Genomic DNA, 24,307 nt, shown 5'->3' with positions numbered 1-24,307 from the left:
TTTTTCATGGAGTATCTCTATACCTCAACATCTCTTTCAGATCTCTTTCAGCTAGGCAGGGATATATTATAATCACTTGTAAAGTCAGTGTGATATAGCTTAAGGACATAGGCTTTGTAACCAGACAGACCCAGGTTCTAATTACAGTTCCATCAATAACAAGTGGGGCTATATTGGGAACCTTACGTAATCACACCTAACCTATTTTATTACTTATTTATAAAATGGAGCATAATATTAGGTAATTATTAGTACTGTTGTGGCAACTACTTGATTAAATACATACACGTACCATGAAGTGCAAGTAAATTTAAAACACATTTGTGGCTTTTATTTCAGTTTGCAAGGTTCATAGTTAAATGTGCACGTGTTCTGAATCCCAGTATAGCACCTATTCTGCCCTTATAATTGTATTTGATATCTTTCTGAACTGTTTTATAAGACATTAAAAATTCCCTGTTGGAGGGGCCGGCCTGGTGGTGCAAGCAGTTAAGTGTGTGCGCTCCGCTGTGGTGGCCTGGGGTTGGCTGGTTCAGATCCCGGGCGCACACTGACACACTGCTTGGCAAGCCATGCTGTGGCGGCGTCCCATATAAAGTGGAGGAAGATGGGCGTGGATGTTAGCCCAGGCATTGGCAGATGTTAGCACAGGGCTAATCTTCCTCATGCACACAAAAAAAATTCTCTGTTGGAGATTTTAACCAGTTATTCTTGAATAACGTGTGCCTGCTCTCTGAAATTGTGGTCCTTAATTAACCAGAGTTGTTTCCTAGGAAAGTGTTTAACAGTAATAACTTTATGTTTCTGTTAAAGAACTGTTTTGGAAAATGCAAGTGAGTATTTTCCATTTTTTTAAGTGCAAATATTTGGAGAAAATATTTACCTTGAAGTAAGATTGTGCTTGGTTACAATTAAGTCATATGGCCTTAGTGACTTTTTTATACTACACATAAGGGCTCAAATGCAGTTATCTGCCTGGTAGACCTCAAATTCTAGAGTGGTTTGGGTTGCTTCAATACCTGTTTCCATGACTTCTTAACAAACCCATATCGATAGAAAAGTTAGTCACAAACCAAAATTCTTAAAACTTAATTATCCCTCAACTTAAAAGCACAAAACAAACAAAACCTTTTTGTTTCCATTTTTAAATCTTATGTATTTTGGGGGGAAAGGTTAGAAAAAGACAGAAAATTACATACTGTATTTTGATTTTTTTTTCCCCCTGCTGCAGGCAGAGTATAGAGTATATCATTCAGGACCATACTGTACACACAGATGCACACTCCTCTTTTTTAACTGAACATTCTACCAGGAATATGTCATTGGATATTTCTCAAAAACGTGATATTAGTGGTTGCGTGATAGTCTATCATTTAAGAAATTTTTTTGCTATTAAAAATAATTCTCCATTAAACGTTTTCATTTCTTTACCATAAATTTTTAAAGTGGAATAGTTGGATCAAAGAATGCGAATTTATATAAAGCCTTTGACAGCTACTGCCAAAATTTTCATACAGAAAAGTTGTACCAAAATATAACCTCTACTTTGCCAATACTGATTGTTATCATAACTTTTTAATATTTAAATTTTAACTTTATTTCAAACTAATTTTAGGCTTATAGGAAAAAATACAAGGAGTTCCCATATACTCTTAACCCAGTTTCTGCTAATGCCAACATCTTATCATAATGAGGCAATTAACATTAACTAAACTGCAGACTTATTTGAATTTTACCAGTTTTTTCATTAATATCATTTTTCATTCCCAGGATCCTGTTCAGGATCACACCTTGCAGTTAGTTATTTCTTTTTAGTCTCCTCATATTTTCATATTATTCGTTCTTTGTCTTTCATGACCTTGATAACTTTTAAGAGGAGTGGTCAGTTATTTTGTATTAGATATTATCGTCTTTAAAACAATGCCAATTCAGTAGTTAAAAATTAGCATTGTCTTTATTTGCATTTCTTTGACTAGTAACTTGCAAAAAAGTTTGTTGTAGGTGTTGGGCATTTGTATTTTGCTTTTGAAGTGTCTCAGTTTATGTCGTTTGCCCATTTTTCTCTTAAAGTGACTTTTTCCCTTTTGATTTTTAAGCATTGTTAATCTTAAATCTTTTGCTTGTTATATATTATGACACATAGAATGGTCTAGGAGTCACTCTGAGAGCTTATTCTCCACAATGATGTCTTCTATGAAAATAGCATCGGAATATATTTTATGTGTGTGTATCAGTATATTTAATATATAATAGTATTGAAGTATATATATCCCTAAATTATATTGACCACACTTTTCATAATTAATTATACTAAATATATATATGTGCTAACATATAAATTTATACTACCTTATACTTGACTACATGATTCATCACATACTTTTCGCTCCTCTCTTGAGATCTTCCTGCTAGCTGGGACCACCCTTTCTCCTGATGGAAGGGCTGAAACTTCCCTTGAGCCCTAAGGCTTCCAGGAGTGGAGCAGCTGGCCCAGACCATTCCAATAAACAGCCTCCATTCTAAACTCTGTCTGCCTGGCTTTCTTATTTGTTCACCCTGCTGATCAGGCAGTTGTCACATTTGCCCTATAAGGTGGGAGATTGCCTGGTCCGGCATGGCTTTCTGTGGGATGGTGGGAGGAGTAGGGGGACCCAATTCTTTCTCTTCCTGACCCTTGGCTTATAAATTTTTCCAGTAAAGATTATTCTAAAACTCATACCACGTGATGTATGCATCCCTAACCCCAATGTACAATACTGCAGATTGATTCCCAGTTTGTTTGTCTTGATATTTTGTTTATAAGGTTTATAGAGGTATAGAAGCTTTTAAATTTGTAGTTGTATTAGTATGTTTATCTTTTTTTTCCTTGCTTTTACCCAAAGATTTTGCTAAGTTCTATTTGCTCTTTGATGAGAATATTGCATTTTTAGTTTAAAGTGTATCAATCTTAAATTGATTTAAAATGGGTTTACATGTTTCTTTTACCTTGAAAAAATCAGACTAGAATTTGCCCCTCATTTTAATTGGCTAGTCAGGAATAAGCCAGCTCTAAGTAATAACTTGCTTTCAGTTTTAGTAGACGATAATTTTGGCAGATAGTAATAATTACCTTTATGTTTTATAACCTATTAGTAATTGAGTCATCAAAGATTATCCTTGTGATATTGGCATACAGTTGAATTTACTTTTATGAAAGTTTATGAAACAAAATAATTATAACTATGTGGAATAAATGTAATATTCTTCCTTTGAAATATTTTAACAGGGTTATATAACGAACTCATCACGAGCTGTATCTAATAATTCTTCAGAGTTACTGTTTGACTTGACCCAGGATACAGGATTATCACATTTCCAAGGGGGACCAACACTTTCTATAGCAGGTTGGTTTTAGCACTTTTTCAAAAAATTATAAAAAAGAAACTTGATGAATATGCGTATCTATTTTGAAGTCCATGCCTTCCTGTCAAGTTTTTCATATTTGTAAGGTGGAATGGTGCTAATAGTTCTTGAATGCCTTTCTTGGGTGATTTTAAATAAAATCTTATTTAATAATAGAATATTTTATTTTTTCCTGTTAGTTAAGTAGGCTAACCAACTTTGAGCTTATTCTCATTTGGCACCAAACATGGGCTTGAAAAATCTTAATTTTTTTTTTTTTTGTGAGGAAGATTAGCCATGAGCTACCATCTGTTGCCAGTCCTCTTCTTTTTGCTGAGGAAGATTGGCCCTGGGCTAACATCCATGCCCATCTTCCTCTACTTTATATATGGGACGCCTGCCACAGCATGGCTTGATAAGCGATGTGGAGGTCTGTGCCCGGATCTGAACCTGCGAACCCTGGGCTGCTGAAATGGAGCACATGAACTTAACCACTATGCCACCGGGCTGACCCCTTAAAATAGTTTTTATAAGTTAGAGAAGTCCTCTGATACCCTAGGTACTCTGTTAAAAAAATGTATTAATTAGTTTCTATGGCTACTAATGTGAAAAAGTGTATGGTTATAGTTGATTTCTTAATTGGGTTGGTATCTTTCTACTCTAAATAATTTATATATGATAGTTAAATATGATGATAGAGTGCTATTATCAAGGGGCTGCAATAAACTTGTATATAGTTAGTACACAGTAAATACCCATTGAAGGAATAATGAAATTTCCTTGTTGAAGAAGAGTTCAAGTTCTTTGATTATGTAACAAAATTCTCCATTAACCTAGAATAAATTAATGTGCTATGAAGGGATTTTATCTAATTGAAAATTCCCTGTAATCAAGGCAATTATGCTTTATATATTAGCAATTTTGATATATTTCAAATATTTGACTAAATAGAGATACACAAAATTTGGAAATTTTTAGATTATTTACTAACAAATCAGTGTGGAGAATTTACCCAACCCTCACCCAATTTTTTTATAGTAATATTGGTGCCTAAAATGTTTTTCCATTTAAAAATATTTAGTTGATATTCACTTCTTTGGGTATTACTTATAAACTTGTAAAAATCTAATTAGTAAAATAGATAAGAACCAAAAGAAACAAAGAGAATAAATAGTTATCTTAAGTCTGGTTTTACAAAACACATGGACTTTATTCATAGAAAAAGTCTGAATTCTTGAAACTTCTTGGGAGTAAGGACAATGACTCCTACTTTCCCTCTAAGTTTTCTACTGCAGAGAGAGAGACTTTAGCCTGAACAGTAAGTAGGAAGATTTGGAAGACATAGATTTGACCTGCTATTTTTAAGATTTTTGTGGTTTTTGTCAAGTCTTTACACTTTAGTTTTCTCATATTATTAAAAAGACTTTATTTTTCATATATAATACATTCGTTCTCCAGACCTAGAATCACCCATTTGGAGATATAATTTTAATTCTTGCTCTAATTTAGTCAGAGCTTTTTGAGGCCCAAATAAGATAAATAAAATGTGAAAATGCATTTTGAGCTTTAAAGGACTTGACAACAAACAGTTGTTATGAATGGTAATACGTGTGCTATATGTCCAGTAGCATGATTAACTGACTACTGTCAAGTGATCATGAATGTTTGGAGAAATTTAGATTTGAGCTTGATCTTGAATTTTTACTAGCAGAGATAGAACTATTGAGGGTAGAAAAGAACACAAGCTCAAGACCAAGAGAGATAAATAAAGGGTCAGAATTTAAAACTCTTAAATGCAGAGTGATTTTATTTTTTTATGTTAAAAAAATTCTTATAGTAAAACAATCTATTTCTACTCTCCAGCCTGTTATATAATCAGATGCTTAATCCAAAATGCCAGCATTCATTGGCTTTGCTACTGCGGTTGCCCAAACTCTTTCCCAAGTATCCCTAGTATAGCTATCAGTAATCATGTGCTTTGAAGATGGAAAAAAAAATCATTTTTATGTTATCTCAAAGGATGAAACAGAGGAGCCAACTAGTGTTATTTTTCTGGCGTATTTCCCCTTATTTAAAGCTGACAGAGGAATCTATAGAATAATTTTTTTTCTTCTAAAATAAGATGTAAAATATTTCATTAAAGTAATGATGATAGCTGTCATTTATTATTGAATACTTTCTATGTGCCAGATGTTGTGTTGGGTGCTTTAAATATATTATCTCATTTGATATTAAAACAGCTCTGTAAAATAAGATATTATAACTTATTTTACAAAAGAGGAAACTGAGGCTTAGAGAAGTTAATTAAATAAGTCAGGAATACGTAGCTAGTCAGTGACAGAGCCTGGATTTTGAATTTATTCTGTCTGATTTAAAAGCTTGGAATATTTCTAATATATTTACCTCTTCTACTTTTAGTGTACAGTTGGGAGCATTAAAATATGATGTGCAGTTTTAGAATCCTTATTACAAGTACAGTTGTGTGTTATTTTCAAAAGAACTTTTTCTTGGCCTAGTGATAGCCTAAATATCCACATTTCTCTTGCTAATGCTCTGAATAAGCCCAAAAATCCTTCAGCTTTAAGTTTTTCAAACCAAAAACTACTTTTAGGAGTGGAATCCCTGTACAAACAAAGTTTTATGCAAACATCTATTAAATAAAGTATAAAAGGAGAGTTTCTCTGTCACACAAGTCCAATATATTCCCTAAGATGAGCCCATTTGGCTCTGGGGAACATAGTTTGAAAACCATTGTACTATATCCTTCTGTTATGAGCCCTTTCATATGAATGAATGAGGTATTATCATTCAAGATTAGTTGTTTCCACTTTGTCCATTGGAATAAATGGATAATATAACCTAAAGTCATTAGTAGACCACCTCTTTGTTAGGTGGAAAAAGAACTAACTTTCTATTAGACATTTTAAGTTGTTAAATAAAAATCTTCTAAAGGGTCTCTAAATTTTTTGGAATAAATATATAATATTTTTTTTACAAACTCTAATTCACATAAGCATCTAAAGGTAATTCTTTTGTAGGACCTTAGGTCAGAGTATTCTGTGTGCTTTAATTTTTTTTTTTTTTGCTTGGGATATTTTGGTCTGGCTTCTTTCATAATATCTGTTTATATATTTCTTTATTTGAAGCCATATTTAGTATTTTCTTGCATAGAAAGATTATTTTATGAATTATTTGAATATATATAGTCCATAATAGATTTCGTACAATTCCTTTACATCCTCTGACTTTGATCACATCAATTTTTATCATTATTTATTGTCATTTGTATGATATAATAATTCAATTATATTACCTTTAATTTAGCTTTAAAGTATTTTTACTTAGTTGTAAGCAGTATTCTAAAGTGTTTTAAAATATTTTTCCCACTATTTAAATCATTGTAGGTGTGAATGAAAGTTCGTTTTTATCAAAACGTCCTTCTACTTCTGAAGTAAACAGTGTTAATCCAAAAAAGCCTAAGCCCAATGAAGGTGTTTCTGGAACAAATTCCTCAGCTGTATTTCCTTCAGTTAAATCTCCTTCAGTGACATCTCCCCAGGCTATGCCATTAAAAGGTAAATATGAAATGTGGCATATAAAAAAGAAATTATGGTACTTATACATGAATTTTAGAAATTGTAGTAAATTTACAAACTATTATTAGTGGTTCTTTAAGGTTAAAAGCTGATGAATTTTGAATCATATATGTTTTGAATTTATTTTAGGTACAAATACCTCATCTAATCAATCTAAAAATGGAACACCTTTTCCAAGAGCTTGTCCAAAGTGCAATATTCATTTCAATCTTTTGGATCCTTTGAAAAATCACATGAAGGTAAAATTTTTTTTCCAAATTTAATTTTAAAAAGGTTTGCAAATCCCTGAAAATATCAATGGTTAGTTTACAGTAAATAATGGTTTGTCCAGATTAGATTAGAAATCTTCTCATATTGGTATTTCCATTTAACTTAGGTAAAATTTATATTCATATGATTATCTTCATATAAGATTTAAAAATTCCTTCTGAATCAAATTTTAAAAATTAAGTTCACATATAAGATATGCTTATTGTGTTCTAATTTTAAATGAAAATAATGTATTAATCAAAATGTTTTATTTACTAGATTATGCCATTCTTCAAACTTCTTAAAAATAGCCATTTTATTATATGTTTAATATTTCATATAAGTTAATAGTTCCTTCAGTTATCTTATTTTTGTGTCTATGCTAACATTGCATACCACATCACACAGGGATGAAATCTGAGTTTTACATTTAACTTTCAACACTCAGACATTAACTCCCAGTGGTGGAGTATTTCATATGAAATAATTTTAACTCAGTCCAGAATATAGTTTGTGTAATTATTATAAATTAATTTGAGCTTTTCATTGGTACAGGAGGCTCTTGAAATTAGATTTTAAGAAATTTTCAAAGTATGAATGAAATATGAGGTTTAGATAACACTTCACTTAAAATATTTTAGTAGATATTACAGTATTCTGCTGTGTCTATGTAAAGATAGCTTGTATTCTCTCTGCATGCCCAGTATAAATGGCATGAAGGGGGAAAGACAATAAAAAAGCAGTATAGATTATATGAAGAAAAGAAGGAAGGAGAAGAGTGCAATGGCAAAGAAATAACTAAGGAAAAGTTCTTGCTCACTATTTCAGAAATTGATGGTTTTTTATTGAAATTTAACATTTTACAAAAAAAGTAGAAAAACTAAGGTGACCTGTTTAGAATTTCAAATACAATCTCTTTATTCATGTACAAAAACTGTATTTGGTTTTATCACTACTTCCATCTCCCACAGTGTAGTCCCTTATAACTGCATTTTGTGCTTTGTTCTTAAATGAGAATTAACAAGCACTTGCAGTTTTCCTATCTTTGTCATGTTTTGATGAGACACCTGATGTTTTTTATGTTTTGCATAATAGATGGAGAGAAAAAAGAAAGGGCTAAATTCTTTAGTTATCTTTATTTAATTATTTGAGAAGGTAATACAGTCATATGATTCAAAGTAAAAAAGTTTACAAAGGCATACAAGTGAAAAATTTTACCCCTGTCTCTTATTTACCTGGTTCCCAGTATGACTCAAAGAAAATAATTTTTATTATTTTGTTTTGTATTCTTCCTGATTTTCTTTCTGCATATACAGGTAAACACAGATGTTCTTATTTCCTTTCTATTTTGTATACAAGTTATAGCATATTACATATTCTTTTCTACCTCGTGAAATTGGCAACCAAAGTAGCTTTACTTCCAAAATGTATTTGAGCATTGTTTGTGATTACTCATCTTAGAAATAACCAAAACTTCATACAGTATTCATATAATAGAACACCATGCAGCATTTTAAAAAAGGGTGAAATCTCTGATAGATAATGATATGGGAAGATCTCTAAGACACATTATTGAACTAAGTTGAATATAATATGAATAATTTATTATATGTGTTTATATCATAAAGAAATCTGACAGAATAGTCCTCAACTCTAAGACACAGAAGTTTAAAACTATGTAGACTTTTTATGTTCTAGCTTATGTGTTTTAGTATTACAATAGTAATTTCGAGTTTGAAAAAAATGTAATTTTTGGACTATTTGTAGATGATTTTTTGCTGTTATAGATAAGTAGATGACTGGACCACAGAAATGTTTTCTTTCAATGAAGAGTATCTAAAACATAAGTCAAATATCCTACAATAAAAGAACAGTTTATTTATCTGAAACCATGTGCCAGACTACTAAACTTCAAGTACATTATTTCATTTAATCCTTAGAAAATTCTTTGAGCTAGACATTTTTTCATTATTTTATAGCCAGTTAATTGGCATAAGTGGCATTCAAACCTTTAAGGGGAAAAAGCCCAAGTTGTCACAAACACTTTTTTTTTTCCTTTTTGAAAAGTGTATGGGCTATTTAATGTTACATGAAAACTTGAAAATAGGTATATTACTTCTTTTTTAGGGTATGGAATTTGATATTTATCAACCAGATGTAGCTTATTAATTACATTGTTTAGATTTCTATATCTTCGCTTATTTTTTGTCTACTTGATCTGTCATGGATTGAAAAACACCACATCTCAGTCCACATCTTCCATTACTAGTATTTTCTTTGATTTATTCCAATTCTGTTTTAAGATTGTTGTTATTGTTTGAGATATAGATAAATCTAACTCTTTTAACTGTATTGTGAATGCATCTTTTAGCATTTTTGTAAAATGTCCTTTTTTGTCTTAATGTTTAAGATCTTTCGGCTCACAACCCTTGTTTTCCTATGGTTTCCCTTTGCCTAGTATATTCTGTTTATCCTTTTGTTTTCAACCTTTTCAATCACTTTGTTTTAAGTATGCCTCTTGCTTTCAGCAGACTTGTTTTTTCTTTTGTGATCCTATATGAAAATCTCTTTTGTTTCAGTAGTTGAGTTAAACTCTTTTATATTCGTCAGTAAGCTAGATTTATTTGGTCTTGGTTCTGTTACAATTTCTTGTTTTCTTTTTTTAAGTCTTTCACTGTGTGGTTGCTTTGTATGTATGTAGTTTGGCATATCTGTCATTTTCTTTCTAATCATTTTTTAAAAAAATTTTATTTGCTTTTCTCATTACTAGCATCCGTGTCTCTTATTTTATTTTATTTTCCAATATCTGTTCACATTTCTAATCTGTCTTTATCTCTCTGATATTATTATTTTCCTCTACTTTTCCCCCTCGATTTTGCCACTCTTTTTTATGTCTTCTTGTTGTCTTGCCATCTCTTCTGGCTTTGTGGTCTTCCAGATAGAGACAGTTGCTTCATTAGTTTTTAAAATTTGTGGCAAGAATTTTGGCTATTTTCATCTGCATCTGCTCCTTAGTGCCTTTGTCAGAATTTCACCTTTTCCTCCTTTTATCTTAAAGTATTTTTGTTTAGGATGTAAGTTCATATCATATTGAACAAGTTGGAATTTTTTGGGCTAGCTGTTTTGTACAAGGCTCCTTTTGGGAAACATGGTTTGCCAGAATACCCTCACAGCCTACTAGCTAGCTGGTTTACACAACTCTTTACTGGGCAGAAGGCTTCCTGTGCTTGTGATTTGTGTGTCTGATTTCGACGTAGCATTGCTTTTTCTGCTTCTCTGTACCAAACCAGATCTGGGGGACTTTTGCCATCCTTCTCATCCCAGCTTCTGCACCTGTTTTTGCAAACAAAGGATATAGCTTTGCATTTCAGAATGTGTCTTTCACCTTTAGCATGTATGTGTTTGCTGACACTTCCTAAGATCTTTTACCATTGGGTCTCTTTGACTTCTCTGATCTGCTTCCAACTGCATGTCTTCTGCCTGATCTTGGCTGCTTTGGGTAGTGCTTTCATATGTTGTGCAGTCGGTGGATTTCATCTGGCTCTTAGTTTCAGTGAAAATCAAATCGTTAGATTTTGGTTGTTGTGGCTTTTGGATGAATCCCAGGAGGAGAAGGGGAAGGTGTTGACTTTTGTAGGATGATCATTTGGGAAGTTCTGTTTTACTATTTAAAAATAGCATCCCACCTTCTTTGCTCTGAAAATCCTACCTAAATTTTTAGGTTACTAATAAAGCAACAGAACATGGTCTGTCTACAGGGAGGAGTGAACATGAGAATCGTGTTTAGGTAATGTCTGCTGTTTGTCAAATTACACTATATGGCATTAAAGTATTTAATATTTGCAGATGGCTAACCCAAGAAAATAAGGGATAATCAGAGGGTTTCAGTGAAGGGCTGGAACCAAAAGGGTACTAGGGCTAAATAAAAGATGACCAGTTGATCTTGGCCCGTAGCTCAGCCATGCCATCCATAGCTTACTCTGTCCTCCTATAAAACGTTAAATCTAAGCCTAGTCCTCATTTCTTAAATTGCTTTCTTGCCTTTTGGATATTTTCTGTAGAATACTTTGCTTTCCTCTCAGTTATTAAATCCCCCAACCTAGTTCAGTGCACCTTGTTGTTCATTCTTTGTTGTCAGTAGTTTATCATTCAGCTATTTTATAGGAATCTGAAATATTGTTTAAAAGATACTGTGAACGAGATTTGTATGTTTATTTTTAAAATCTGATCCTTTTCTGTAAAGAAAAAAAAAAAAGAAGAAAATGGAAGAACAGCAAGCAATTGATCATCTGTTATGTGTATCATAGTTTATGAGTATTTAGGGTAACTTAAAACTTTCATAGATGTACCAAATTAGACATTTCTGAAGACTATAAACCTTGCAGCACGTACTACTGTAGATTAGATTATTTTGTAGATTTCAGAACAGAATCAAGTCTCAAACGTGACTCAGAATAACTTCTACAGTCTGAAAGCCCAGCTTTAATGTTCAAATATATAAGATTATCCACATTTCTAATTAGGGAGACTATTCTATATTGTATTATTTTTGTGCATTATAATTTTTTCCCATTGTTGCTTGAGATCATCCCTATAGGAAACTGCAGATAAGGTGAGGAGTTTTGTCTACAAAATGATGCTACTGATACGCATCATTTGCAGTGAGACATATTTTGAATCATTTTTCTAATAGTGCTGGTGGATTTACTTTGAATCATCCTTTCTCCTTTTATCCTTCAAGGTAAAAAACAGCATTTTTAAGAAGGAACGTAGCCTTGTAAAAGTCCTTAAGAATAGTCTGACTTTCCTAAATTTGAACTCTTTGAAATATTATATGTGTCTCAAGAAGAATCTAGAAACATATATAGCAAAACCTTTCTCATTTCCCACTTTTTGTTTGTGGTTTCATTTCAACTGTATTTATTCTGAGTGGTAGACTACAGAGGATCATATTGTATTAGAGAACTAATATATTTATCCTAATTTAGCTTATGGGTGCAATCTTAACTCCTAAACACAAATTATGTCACTTTTTGTGGGTCCATTTTGTTCAGTATTTTTTTCCCCTCTCTTTTGGATCTATTTTAGACTTTTTTTTTTTTTTTTTTTGGTGTTTATTCCTTTATAGCTTTCAGAATTGACCAGTGAACAAAAATAGGTGCAATTGAAGGAAATGTTGTAGATCTGTCTTGGATCAAAGGCCTAGCTTCCCACGTGACACAGAAAGTTTCACCAATGATTGAACATTTCAAATTGGCAGGAGAGAAAGTAGATGTTGTTATCTTAGAAATGGGATAGAGTTGTGCTTAGATTTTCAAACTTTCTTATGTTGCTAGTAATGTACTGAATAACACGTTTAGGAAGAGTTTGTCAGCTGGTTTATGTTGTAGAAGAATTTCCTGGATGGCTTGTTAAAAAATATACATTTCTAGGCCTACCTCTAGACATCGTGGTTTATTGGTCTCAAGTGGAATAAACCAGGAATTAGCATTTTGACAAGCACTTCTAGTTTTTCTAATGCGGGTCTTCCTTGGATTGCCCTTTAAGGAAAACTGCCTTAGGTGCATCCTACAACTGAAGATTACTATATACAATAAATGAATTAGTTATATCTTGTTGAAAAAAAACCTTATGTATGTAAGTATTACACATTAGAACCAGTTGATGTGACATCTTGATTTTACTTATGAGGAGCTAAATTTCCTCTTCAAATATTTAGGCATTCTAGATTTCAAGATGTAACTGTTGAAGTTTTCAAGATATAACTGATGCTTCTGTCCTTTTTTTTTCCCCCGTACGTCTTCTAGCACCTTGAGTCTGGGGAATGGGAGGTTAGCTGTGTTCAATGTCCAATTCTAACCAGAGATTATGAAATTTAGTATATCACTTGATAATTAAACGTATACGTTGCGGTGTGTAAAACTATGTTTCCTTTCTATACTCTATCTTGATATGGATATAAAATGAATGATTTTTAGTTTAGTTAATTTCAATATTTAAATTATTATTAAATATTTATATCTGAAAAGGTAAATTGCAAAGAAAAAGTATTATTAGATCAATAGCCAAGTCCTGGTTTTAAGGTTTTTCTTTTTAAAAAAAAATTTTTTTGTTTATTAAGATAATAGATATTTAGTTTTTGAATTTTTTAGAGTATGTGTGTGTACCACAAACGTTTGGTGAATATTTTTCCAGCTATATTACCAAGCACAGTTGTAACATGGTCTGGCCTTAGTTGTAAACAAAGAATCATTTTTTTGGTAACTATTTTTTTTTAAGAGATAAATAAGGCTTCTATTTTTTCTCTTTCAGTATTGTTGTCCAGACATGATAAATAACTTTTTGGGACTGGCTAAAACAGAATTTTCAAGTACAGCAAATAAAAATAAGACTGTTGATTCAGAGAAAGGAAAATTGATCATGTTAGTTAATGACTTTTATTATGGAAAACATGAAGGAGATGTCCAGGAAGAACAGAAGACTCACACAACCTTTAAATGCTTCAGTTGCTTGAAAATTCTTAAAAATAACATTAGGTATGTAAATACTTTTTTATTTCTCTTTGAAAATTGGAATGCTACAGATATAAATGTTGTATTTTTATCTTGCATTTTTCTATGCCATTCTAGACAAGCAATTTTAATACTTCCTACCAAGAACAAAGGCAGATTTTCTTGTTGAAAACCTCTTGTCCTTTCTTGATTTTAGAGTTGACACCTGGATCCACTTAGTTGTGTTGAGAGGACAAAGTTTATTTCCAATAAGGCAAAATTAACTTTTTTTCCTTATATTATTAGCAATCAAGGAATTTTCATGAGATAATTTTCACTTTTAGCTGCCTTTGAATTTTATTTTTCTTTGTATCGTAAGATGTCCAGTTTGACTTCCTCTATACTAATCTTATTTAATGCTCAAATCTTTCAATTCATGTTTATCATTTTTAGAACATTTACCTTGCAGGAAAAGTGATCCTCTTTAGAGAAGTACCAGTTCTAGGAAACATGTCTGCTTTGATTTTAAGATTTAACCCCTTTAAAAATTAGAAATTTAATTTCTAGTGGACATTCAAAGATTTTATACATGTATGCTTTAAATTTTAGGAATTTATACTGTGTAATCGTTGAGGTACACGGCATATTAGTAGCTGCCATCCTAAATGACTTAGTAATAAGAACAAAGCAACAAGACATATTGATTGATATTTTTCATTGGTTATATATCTTGACGTTTATATTATGTAAGGTTGTTTTTCCACTGTTTTGTTATAAAAATTTTCAAATATTCAGCAAAGTTTTAAAAATTTTACAGTGAATACGTATACTAATCACCTTGATTCTATCATTAACATTTTACCGTACTTCCTTTATCATATATCTATTCATTCTTCCTTCAAACTGTTTTTTTTGATGCATTTCAAAGTAAATTGCAGATGTCAGTGTACTTTTCTTAGGTGAGGTATGTGTGTGTATAAAAACATATATGTGTGCCCTTTTTTGTTTACCCCTGGTAACTGTTGTCATTAGCATTCTTAAGCACCTATAAGTTACTTCTGGACCCAACACTTATTTTATTTTCCTGTGAGTTCTTGAGTCCAAAAAGAAGCATATAGAAAAACCCTGAAATATACTGTGATATACTTCCACAATAATTAGTAATGCTTTACTTATTGTAGTGCTTTATAGTTGTCAAAATTCTTTCACATATGTTATTTCATGTAACTTTTCACATTTCTTTATTTCCTCTTATCAAACTTTGACTGCCATCAGTAGCTAATGGTCCCAGTAGTTTAACAGAAGGGATATTGTACTTTGTGATATAACACTGAAATAATATTACAATAGAACTCTGTCACCTATTACCATATTCTTACCATTTTAATAGTAAAATACACCAAAAAAATCATGCTAGTAAATATGGTAAAATGCATAGAAATGTGATTCACTGACTTAGTTCCTTGTTATGCCTGAATATTATATATATGATATTAGAAGTTATTTCAGCAACAGTTTTTTGGTCTTTCCTTTAAGATTAGCTCATTTAATATTAAACATATGAAAATAAAAAATTCCTTTTAGTGTTAATGTTTCAGAAGACTAGTTACATATTTCTTGAATAGAGAATATCTAGAAATTTTAAGCAAACAGCATTTGATAACATCCAGGAATTGAGCATTTTTTGAAATATTGGTTATTTAGTAAATGTAACCCTAATGTTAAACACTTCTTAATCAAAGAAGTTATATATGTTAAATAATATTTTACCTTAACAGTAAAAACTGGGAAGGCAAATTGATGTTTGAGGAGGATGGTAAGAAACTGATAGCTATAGATTTCTGCTCTCTGCCCTGTCAACATATTGTGGTATGGTGTTTTTTTTTTTCCTACATTGAGTGTCACCAAAAACAGGTTTATTTTATTCTGTGAACATCCTTGCAAGAAGTTTTCTTTTTTTTGTTTCCCTCATTTCCGTCTGTTGGTTTATGTAGTATGAGCTCCTGATGGGGGCTTATATAATAATTGACAGAAAGCTTGCTAGTTAAGAGATTATTTTATATAGATATACTTTAATTGCTTAAAGTTGTGAGCTGAAAGTTTAATGGCTCATGGCCTTTTCTCTGTATGTAAATATTTAGCCAAGACTAGGATTTTCTATAGGTGTTTGTAGAGCTGATGTTAAAACCAAAGGAGGACAAAAAAATATTTCGAGGTGTACCGTAACTCATTCTAACGAGTCGTGTTGTGGAAGTGTGAAAAAGAGATAAATGTTATAAACTTCGTGATGATTGCTGATGACATTATCGCTTAGTTTCAAGATTATTTCCTGTAGACTCAAAGTGAATTGTTAATAGTTGACTTAGTCTAAAAATTGTTATTTTGATTGAATAACTTTACTTTCAAATTTAGCAAAAAGCTTCAGTAAGCTTTTTAAAATAGGTATTCTCATTTATATTGCACTCTGTGGTGTTGAAGGTCATAGTTCCTGCTCATAAGCAGCCTTTTAGGGAAGCTGAAATAGCAGAATGTAAAACTGAAAAATGGACGTTGCCTGCAAAGGGCACAGTCTGCAACTTAAAATGAACGGTCTGTGCTAACAGTAGACCAGTATCATTAAATAAAACAAAAGGTTTTTGTAATTCTAGGCATTAAAATTGCTATTACATGCATTTAGAAACCAAGACACAAGTAAGAATACCAGTAATTTGTCTTTTAAGCAGCTGGAATCTATTGTATATCTTCACGGCCTTAAAAGATTTCTCTCATGACTCTGTAGCTGCCTTTGGTGGTAAGGTTTCCTTACTTTCAGTATTTTATTTAAAAATGTGAATAGTATTTCATGTATGGAAAAGAAGACCTGTTTTATCTTTCAAAAGATACTTTAATAATCTGAAATGATTAACAGAGCAAATTAGTGATATTTCAGATTAATTACATTAATGAATTATTTTAAAACAAAGATAAGAAGAAAAGATGTTTACTTAGCCACTTAATGAAAGTGATTATTATCAAGTGCACACTTTTCTGGAGGACTTTAAGGCTTTTGCAATTTTATTTTGGGTAATATGTTTTTAAGATTTAGAGTCAGATACTTATTTGTGAGATTTTTGTTTTTAAATCTGAATTTTTGCACCTGTTGACAATCATTTATAGGTTTATGAACCACATGAAACATCATTTGGAACTTGAGAAGCAGAGCAGCGAGAGCTGGGAAAACCACACCACCTGCCAGCATTGCTACCGTCAGTTTCCCACACCATTTCAACTGCAGTGTCACATTGAAAGTACACACACACCCCATGAATTTTCTAGTAAGTTACAATTTCATTTAAATGTTGAGTATTGATTTTGACAATATAAACTCTGAAAAAACCTTAAGAAGCCTGTTAGACAAATAAGAATAAGAAAAAGAATTTGGAATTTGAGGGCAAATTTGAAAAAGTTGTTTTAATTAATATAAACTTTTAAATAAAATTAGTTACTAATGTTAAAGTCCCTCTTGTAAATGATTCATTAAGATAAATAACCTGTGCTTTATAAGTGGGGGACTAAATTAGAAGCCTCAGATCATAGTTTTCAAATATGAAATCAGTGCCCTTCCTTTAAACTTTAATAAGAAAAGTTACTACAATGATAGTTAAAATGATAGATTTTGGAGCTAGGCAGCTTTGGTCTAAATTCCTGCTCTGCCTCTTAATACAGCTTATGTGATCTCAGGCAAGTTACTTAATATTTGAATAATTGGGATAATAGAAATACTTGCTTCGTAATGTTGTTATTGGAATTAAGTGAGTTAATGTAAGTAAAAGTACTGGGAACTGTGCTTGGCATACAGTTAACAACTTTATAACTGTTCACCACCACCACCAATACTACTACTATTATTGTTGTTGTTGTTGATATAGATGTATAAAGTGAATTTTTTTTATCTATATCTTTGCCTCAAGAGAATACGTTTTTTAAAAATTGAGGAATAATCAACATATAACATTATCTTAGTTTCAGGTATACAACATAATGATTTGATATGTGTGTGTGTATATATATATATATATATATATATGTATCTTAAAATGGTATGTCTTTTTTCACCCCACTTTTAGCCATTTGTAAAATCTGTGAATTATCGTTTGAAACAGAGCATATTCTTTTACAACATATGAAGGACAATCATAAACCCGGTGAAATGCCATATATTTGTCAGGTATACACATATTTTATTTTGTTCTTAGTGTTTGTTTGGTTTGTTTTCTGTTGTTTTGGTTACAAGATTTAAATCTATTAGGCCATGGGTCAGCAAATTTTTTACTGTAAAGGGCCAGATAGTAAATATTTGGGCTTTGAGGGTCATATGGTCTCTGTTGCAACTAATCAACTCTGCCATTGTAGCACAAAGGCAGCCATAGACAATAAGTAAATGAATGAATGTGGCTGTGTTTCAATAAAACTTTATTTATGGACACTTTAATTTGAATTTCATATAATTTTCATGTGTCATGAAATATATTATTTTTCTAACCATTTAGATAAAATTGGTTACTAAAATTAAAATCCTTCTCATAAATAATTTATTAGTAGAAATTCTCTTGACATAACTCATGCATTGTATGTAGGGTCAGCAAAGAGTTGGAATTGGGCCACAGGCTGTTGTTTGCCCACCCGTACACTGGACAAAGAAAAGCCCTGTGGGAGAAAGACAAACATATGGACTTACCTTACCATGTAGGGAAGAATGTAGGCATACAACGGAAATGTGAAATACTTTTAGTATAGAAAACCCTACCAAATGCTTTGGGACTAGTATTTTTCCAGAATTTGCAGGAGTAGGAAAACAAGATAAAAATAAATTGCCACTGCATGGCTTGGAGGCCATTTATAATCTAAAGGAGAATGCTGTTTTATGTAGCAGAAAAAACATTATAGGGCAAGAGGTGTCAGAGTTTGAAAATTCAAGTCAAGGTAGAGGATGATAGATAAAAAGATCTGGTAAAAAGAAGAGGATCTAGTTATCTTTTGGGAAGCATCCCTAAACTTTGAAAGATAACTTTTCTGTCTCAAAGATTATTGGTGCTTGCATTAATGGGATTCTTGGTTGTGTAGACATCAGAGCTGGATTAGTAGTACATGGTGTTTTTCCAAACAAATGACATCATTACTTTGTAATTGCGTATCATCATAAATTTTTAAGTTAAACTAAACTTTCTTTTTATTTGTAGGTTTGCAATTATCGATCATCATCATTTTCTGATGTAGAAACTCATTTTAGAACATCTCATGAAAACACTAAGAACTTGCTATGTCCATTTTGCCTCAAAGTTATTAAAATTGCAACACCCTATATGCATCATTATATGAAGCATCAGGTGAGATTTACCAGTTATTTGTTCATGTTGTTTTAGCAAAAAGATAGATTATGACTTAGAACATTGGTTAGATTTGCTCTAAAAGAGAAGCAACATTGTTCCAAATGACATGATTAATTTTCAGTTTCTGCTGAATTACTTGTGAAACTTCTACGTGTTTTTCCATGCTTCCTTTCTGGTGATGTTGTGGCTCGTAAATGAAAATTCTGAAAGATATCTAGAAATAGGAAACCTAGGATTGAAGGAAATAAGGGAAGGTGAGTGGAATATCCAAAAGATCGGATATTTCAGGGTCTAAGAGTGGATATGGGAATGATTTTGAAGGTAGTTATCAAGAACAGGGGAAAAGATGAGTTTGAACTGAGAAAGAAAAGACTTAGGACTCAGAATCTTGTTTTCTTTTTTCTCTTCAAACTTTGTTTCTACTTTCTAGCCCCCTTATTATGAGAAGACATGTTGTCATCATTGACCAGGAGTGGTTTTTTATAGCTACGAGTAATAAAGGAAACAGTAATAGCACTTATTGCTCTGTATATGAACTCTGCCAAAGAACTATATTTAGGTCATAACTTGTTTTTTGGATGACTTCTGCCAGTTCTGCTATGTAATTTTTAGGACCCAATATTAGTACTTATCCCCTTCTCTTGAATTCTGTTGTTATGCTTACTGGTTCCTTTACTGAAGCAATTATACTTGGTTTGCACTGAAAACTTTTATGTAACACTAATCCTGTTCTTGAGTGCTTGAAAGAGCAACAGTGCCTTTGCCAAAATCAGAAGTCATTGGGTTTATTGACTCTGACATATAAACAAGTTTTGCCACCTCACTAATCAGCTCATTACACTTTCTTATTGTTGATTAAATTGGCGTGCCCATTTATTCAGCATTGGTTGCTCACTTTGCTTTCAGTTATAGTCATTAGATAATCATGAAATTGATTGTGTTTTTTAATTGGGAAAGATCACAGAAGTAGAATTTCCAAATGAATTTGGGATCACCCATGATGTGACTGGGATGCTACCCATCCTTGAGAAGTTCTGGCAAGATCTTTCTATTCTAGGTTTCCCCAACAGTGTTCCATCAGGTGTTAATAGATGTTTCCCCCCAAATTGTTACTGGTAAATAAATTTGGTAAATGTCTTTGTTGTTAGTGCCGTCAAGTCAATTCTGACTCCTAGTGACCTTGTACACAGCAGAGCAGAACCCTGGCCAGTCTTTTTGCGCCCTTCTTTCACCTTCTAGTGTTATATCAGACAGTGCTCTGCTGCTATTCATAGGGTTTTCATGGCCAATTTTTTTGGAAGTGGTTGGCCAGGTCCTTCTTCCCAGTCTTAGTCTGGAAGCTCCACTGAAACCTGTCCACCATGGGTGTCCCTACTGGTCTTTGAAATACTGCTGGTGTAGCTTTCAGCATCACAGCAACACACAGCCGCCACAGTATGATAACCGACAGAGGGGTGGTATGGTTCTCTGATTGGGAAACAAACCCCAGCTGCTGCGGTGAGAGCTCCGAATCTTAACCGCTAGACCACTAGGGCTGGCTGGTAAAGGCGTAGTTTTACAAAATTAAGCAGTTTTGTTTGTCTGTTTTTTAAAATAAGACTCCTCAGAGCTTTTAATATGCTAATACATTGTAAATCTCCGAGCAAAGGATATAGTATGTATTATACCCCAAATTTATTTGGCCATTAAACCCTTTATTTGCACTATACTTATTAACATTTCTTGAGGAGCAGAGTTTGGGAAACACTATTCTTGGTAGTCTATATGTCATCTTTGGCCTCTAATTTTGAAAGGGAGAATGAGATATAAAACAGTAGTTCTATTTCATTATGGGGCTTTTCACATAATTTTTCCCATATGCTTTACTAAGCTTCAGAGTGAGATGTAGTTGTAAGAAGAGTGATAATTATGAAAGAGATGTGTGAGTCTACTATATGGGCTATGTGATTTATAATCAGTTTTTATACCCTGAGTTTTATGTCTTAACTTGCCATGGGTGCCCAATTTTCTTTTTTGTTTATTTGGAGTACCTAGGAGGTAGACAGCCAGTAGTAAAGGGGGGGAAATTTATTAATAAGAAAGATCAATAAGCATCCTTCAAGGTGTTTACAATTTGTGTAATTATTTACAAAATACTGGAAAACTATAGCTGAGCAAGATTATAAACCTGTAATTGAGATGACATTATTAGTGTGATATTAGACAATAAAAATTGTTGACTCTATGGCTCATTTTATTGTCTTTGAAGACTTTGGTTGTAACTTTTCTTTAAGAGGTTATATTATTAAGTCTTGGGTGATTTTAGAGCTAACAACCCAGTTTGTATGACTTTTAAGAAATAATGAAAATGATTTCCGATGTGTTAAATATGCTCACTAGATCGTTAATAAAAATAATAAGCAGTTAACATATGTAGTCACTTACCTTATGGCAGCAGTAGGAGCTTTGCATGGATTATTTTGTTTAAGCCTCACAATCAGCCTGTGTATATTATTATTTCTAATTTATAGATGAGGAAACAAAGTTTTAGAGAAAGTTAACTTGTCCAATGTCACATAGCCTAATAAAAAGCAGAGTTAATATCTAACTTCAGAACCCAAGCTTTTACTGCTCTACCACAGAGTCAGATTTCACATTGGTATTTAGGTCTGACTAATTACATGTAGTCAGAATTACCCTTAAATCCATCTAAGTCTCCCAAACAATGTAGTATGCTTGTCAAAAAGTTCAGCACAGTTATTTCTCTACCCTTGGAATAGATCACTATTTCTTTAGTTGAACATCATGTTATTAAAAAATGTACTGTATCTTTATCACTCTTAGTGCATCAAAATGCGTGCATACGTAAGCGAGATGTGCAAGACTTGTCTCTAACTAAGGGAATAGTAGATTTATGTATTCTATCTCAGGGCTCTGGACAAATGTTCATTGAATAGAATGGCAGACATTTTGAACTAGTTAAATTGTACCTGTTGCTCATATGCACTTTCTCTGTCAGTCTTTTGCTATCTCACTATCCATTCAGTTAACAAATATTTATTGAGTGCCTTACTGTGTTCCAGAGGCTCTTTTAGGTATTATATAGCAGTAAACAAAACAAAGTTTGTATTATAATAGAGAAGGGTGAAAAATAAGTGTGTTTATGTTTGAATGTGTATGCATGGTAGCTGGTGATAAGTACTGTGGAAGGAAAATGTGGAGGATGGGGAGTGCCGAGGATTGGGGAGATGTTGAGAATGGAGGAGTGGTTATTGTTTTATATACAGAGTGGTCAAAAAAAGGCCTCTCTGAAGGAAATAAAGGAGTAAGCCATGTGGAAATCTGGGAGAGGTAACATTATGTAGGCAGTGAAGTGAATGTATACCTGGGGGATTCAAAGAACAGCCAAGAGGCCAGTGTGGCTGGAGCAGAGTAAACTAATAAAAGGAAAAGTAGTTGGAGATAAGGTTGTAGCAATAGAATACAGGCCAGTTCATGTAAAGCCTTGTAAACCAGAATCAGGACGTTCATTGGAAAGCCATTGGAGCATTTTAAGCATGTGAAAGATCTGCCATGTTTTAAGATCATTGGTATCTATGGGGAAAATAGACCGTAGAGAGGAAAGAACATGACAGGGAGAAGATAGGAGATACTTACAGTACCCAGGTGAGTGGCTTGGACCAGTATGGTAACAGTGGTTGGAGGTAATGAGAAGTGAAAGATTATGAAAGTTTCTGAAATAGAGCTGACAGGTTTTTATTAATGGGTTGGATATGGAGTGTGAGATAGAGTGACCGAGTGTTTTGTCCTAAGCAGCTGAAAGAATGGAGTTTTCATATACTGTCATGTGGGGAAGACTGAGGAAAGAACAGATTTTTTTTTTTTTAAGGCAGGGAGGTAGGGAGAAAAGCCAGAAGTCAATTTTGTCCGTTTTGATTTGAGATGCATATTAGACATCAAGTAGTGATGTCAAGTAGGCAGTTGGATAGATAGTATTTAAAGCCATGAAACTGGGTGAGGTAACCTAGGGAGTGATTATAGCTAGAGAAAAGATTTCTGGGAACTGGATTCTAGAGAACTTTCTTTGTGTTCTGTTTTCTTAGTATTTGTTTCTTGGCCAAGTTTTCTCTTTTTCCTCTTCTTCCGTGAGGACATACAAGTGAATCTGTTTAATTTGCCTGTACGTATGATATAATCTATTGCACCACACTTCTAAGATAGTCTTAAGATACAGCTAGAATAGGATTACAAATATATTATATTCATATATTGCTTTGAACTTTGTAAAGAACTTAGGAAATTCCTGCTGTGTGCCAGTGTGCTAGGTGCTTCCCAGTCTATTACCGTATTTGAATTCTATGAATGTTGAGTGTATTTAAATGGAAATAGTGATATATCTGGCAGATTGCAGCTTTAAAGAAAACATAAGAATGTATTTATATGTCTTTTAAGTTTATATATGTATGTACTTAACATGTATATAATTTTTAAATTAATGCATATAGGTAAAGATTGTAGTTGATATTCTATAGCAGAAAGAACATTGGGTCAGGATTCTGGCAATGTCACTAACTAGCTACGGGGAAATGATGTAGGTTTTTCTTGGGTCCTGTTTCCCATCTGTAGAATAATAGCAGGATTGGGTTTGAGGAGGGACTCAGTCAAGAGGTCTCAACCAGTAAGTAGATTGGGAATAATTGTCCTGATTTATACCTCCATATCCACACTGTCCAATGTAGTAGGCACTAGCCACCTGTGGCTATTTAAATTTAAATTAATTAAAATTAAATAAAATTAAAAATTCAGTTCCTCAGTTCACTTGGCACATTTCAGGTGCTCAATAACCACATGTGACTAGTGGCTACCATATTGGACGGTGCAGTTCAAGAACACATTCATCATTGCAGAAAGTTTTATTAGACAACACTGCTTTATGCAGCCATTTCTATAATAACTGTCTTTGAAATGTCTGGTTAGATATTTGTTTCTTATACCAACTTGTCAACCAATTGGAAATAGCAAAAATTAAAAAGAATTTACTTTTTTCTAGGATAAAAACATAGTATAACTCGTTTTTACAGTATCGTATATTTAAATGCTTTAAAATTACAATTAAAAGAGCTTTCACACCACTATGGAGAGAACTTTCATTAGAACCTATTGATACAACTTTCATGTTCAATTTTTGTATAGTAACAGACATTTTTGAAACTCAAATACTAATGCAAAGAGTTTTAAGAAA

The 24,307-nt window shown here is 32.5% G+C and overlaps 1 protein-coding gene across 7 annotated transcripts in view; it reads left to right on the top strand.

Moving 5' to 3' along the window:
- Window positions 1-24,307, top strand: part of ZNF280D (zinc finger protein 280D) — a 115,943-nt gene that overhangs the window by 32,607 nt on the left and 59,029 nt on the right. For all 7 annotated transcript variants that reach the window (XM_058541654.1, XM_058541653.1, XM_058541650.1 and 4 more), the window contains 7 exons: window positions 3,266-3,383; window positions 6,786-6,956; window positions 7,107-7,216; window positions 13,539-13,762; window positions 16,874-17,031; window positions 17,824-17,924; window positions 18,937-19,083. In XM_058541654.1, the coding sequence (XP_058397637.1) occupies window positions 3,266-3,383; window positions 6,786-6,956; window positions 7,107-7,216; window positions 13,539-13,762; window positions 16,874-17,031; window positions 17,824-17,924; window positions 18,937-19,083 (1,029 nt within the window). The remainder of the gene's footprint in view (window positions 1-3,265; window positions 3,384-6,785; window positions 6,957-7,106; window positions 7,217-13,538; window positions 13,763-16,873; window positions 17,032-17,823; window positions 17,925-18,936; window positions 19,084-24,307) is intronic.

This window comes from Diceros bicornis, chromosome 5 (assembly GCF_020826845.1).
Source record: "Diceros bicornis minor isolate mBicDic1 chromosome 5, mDicBic1.mat.cur, whole genome shotgun sequence".
In the NCBI taxonomy this organism is placed as follows: Eukaryota; Metazoa; Chordata; class Mammalia; order Perissodactyla; family Rhinocerotidae; genus Diceros; species Diceros bicornis.
This window is presented reverse-complemented; position numbering and strand designations above follow the sequence as displayed.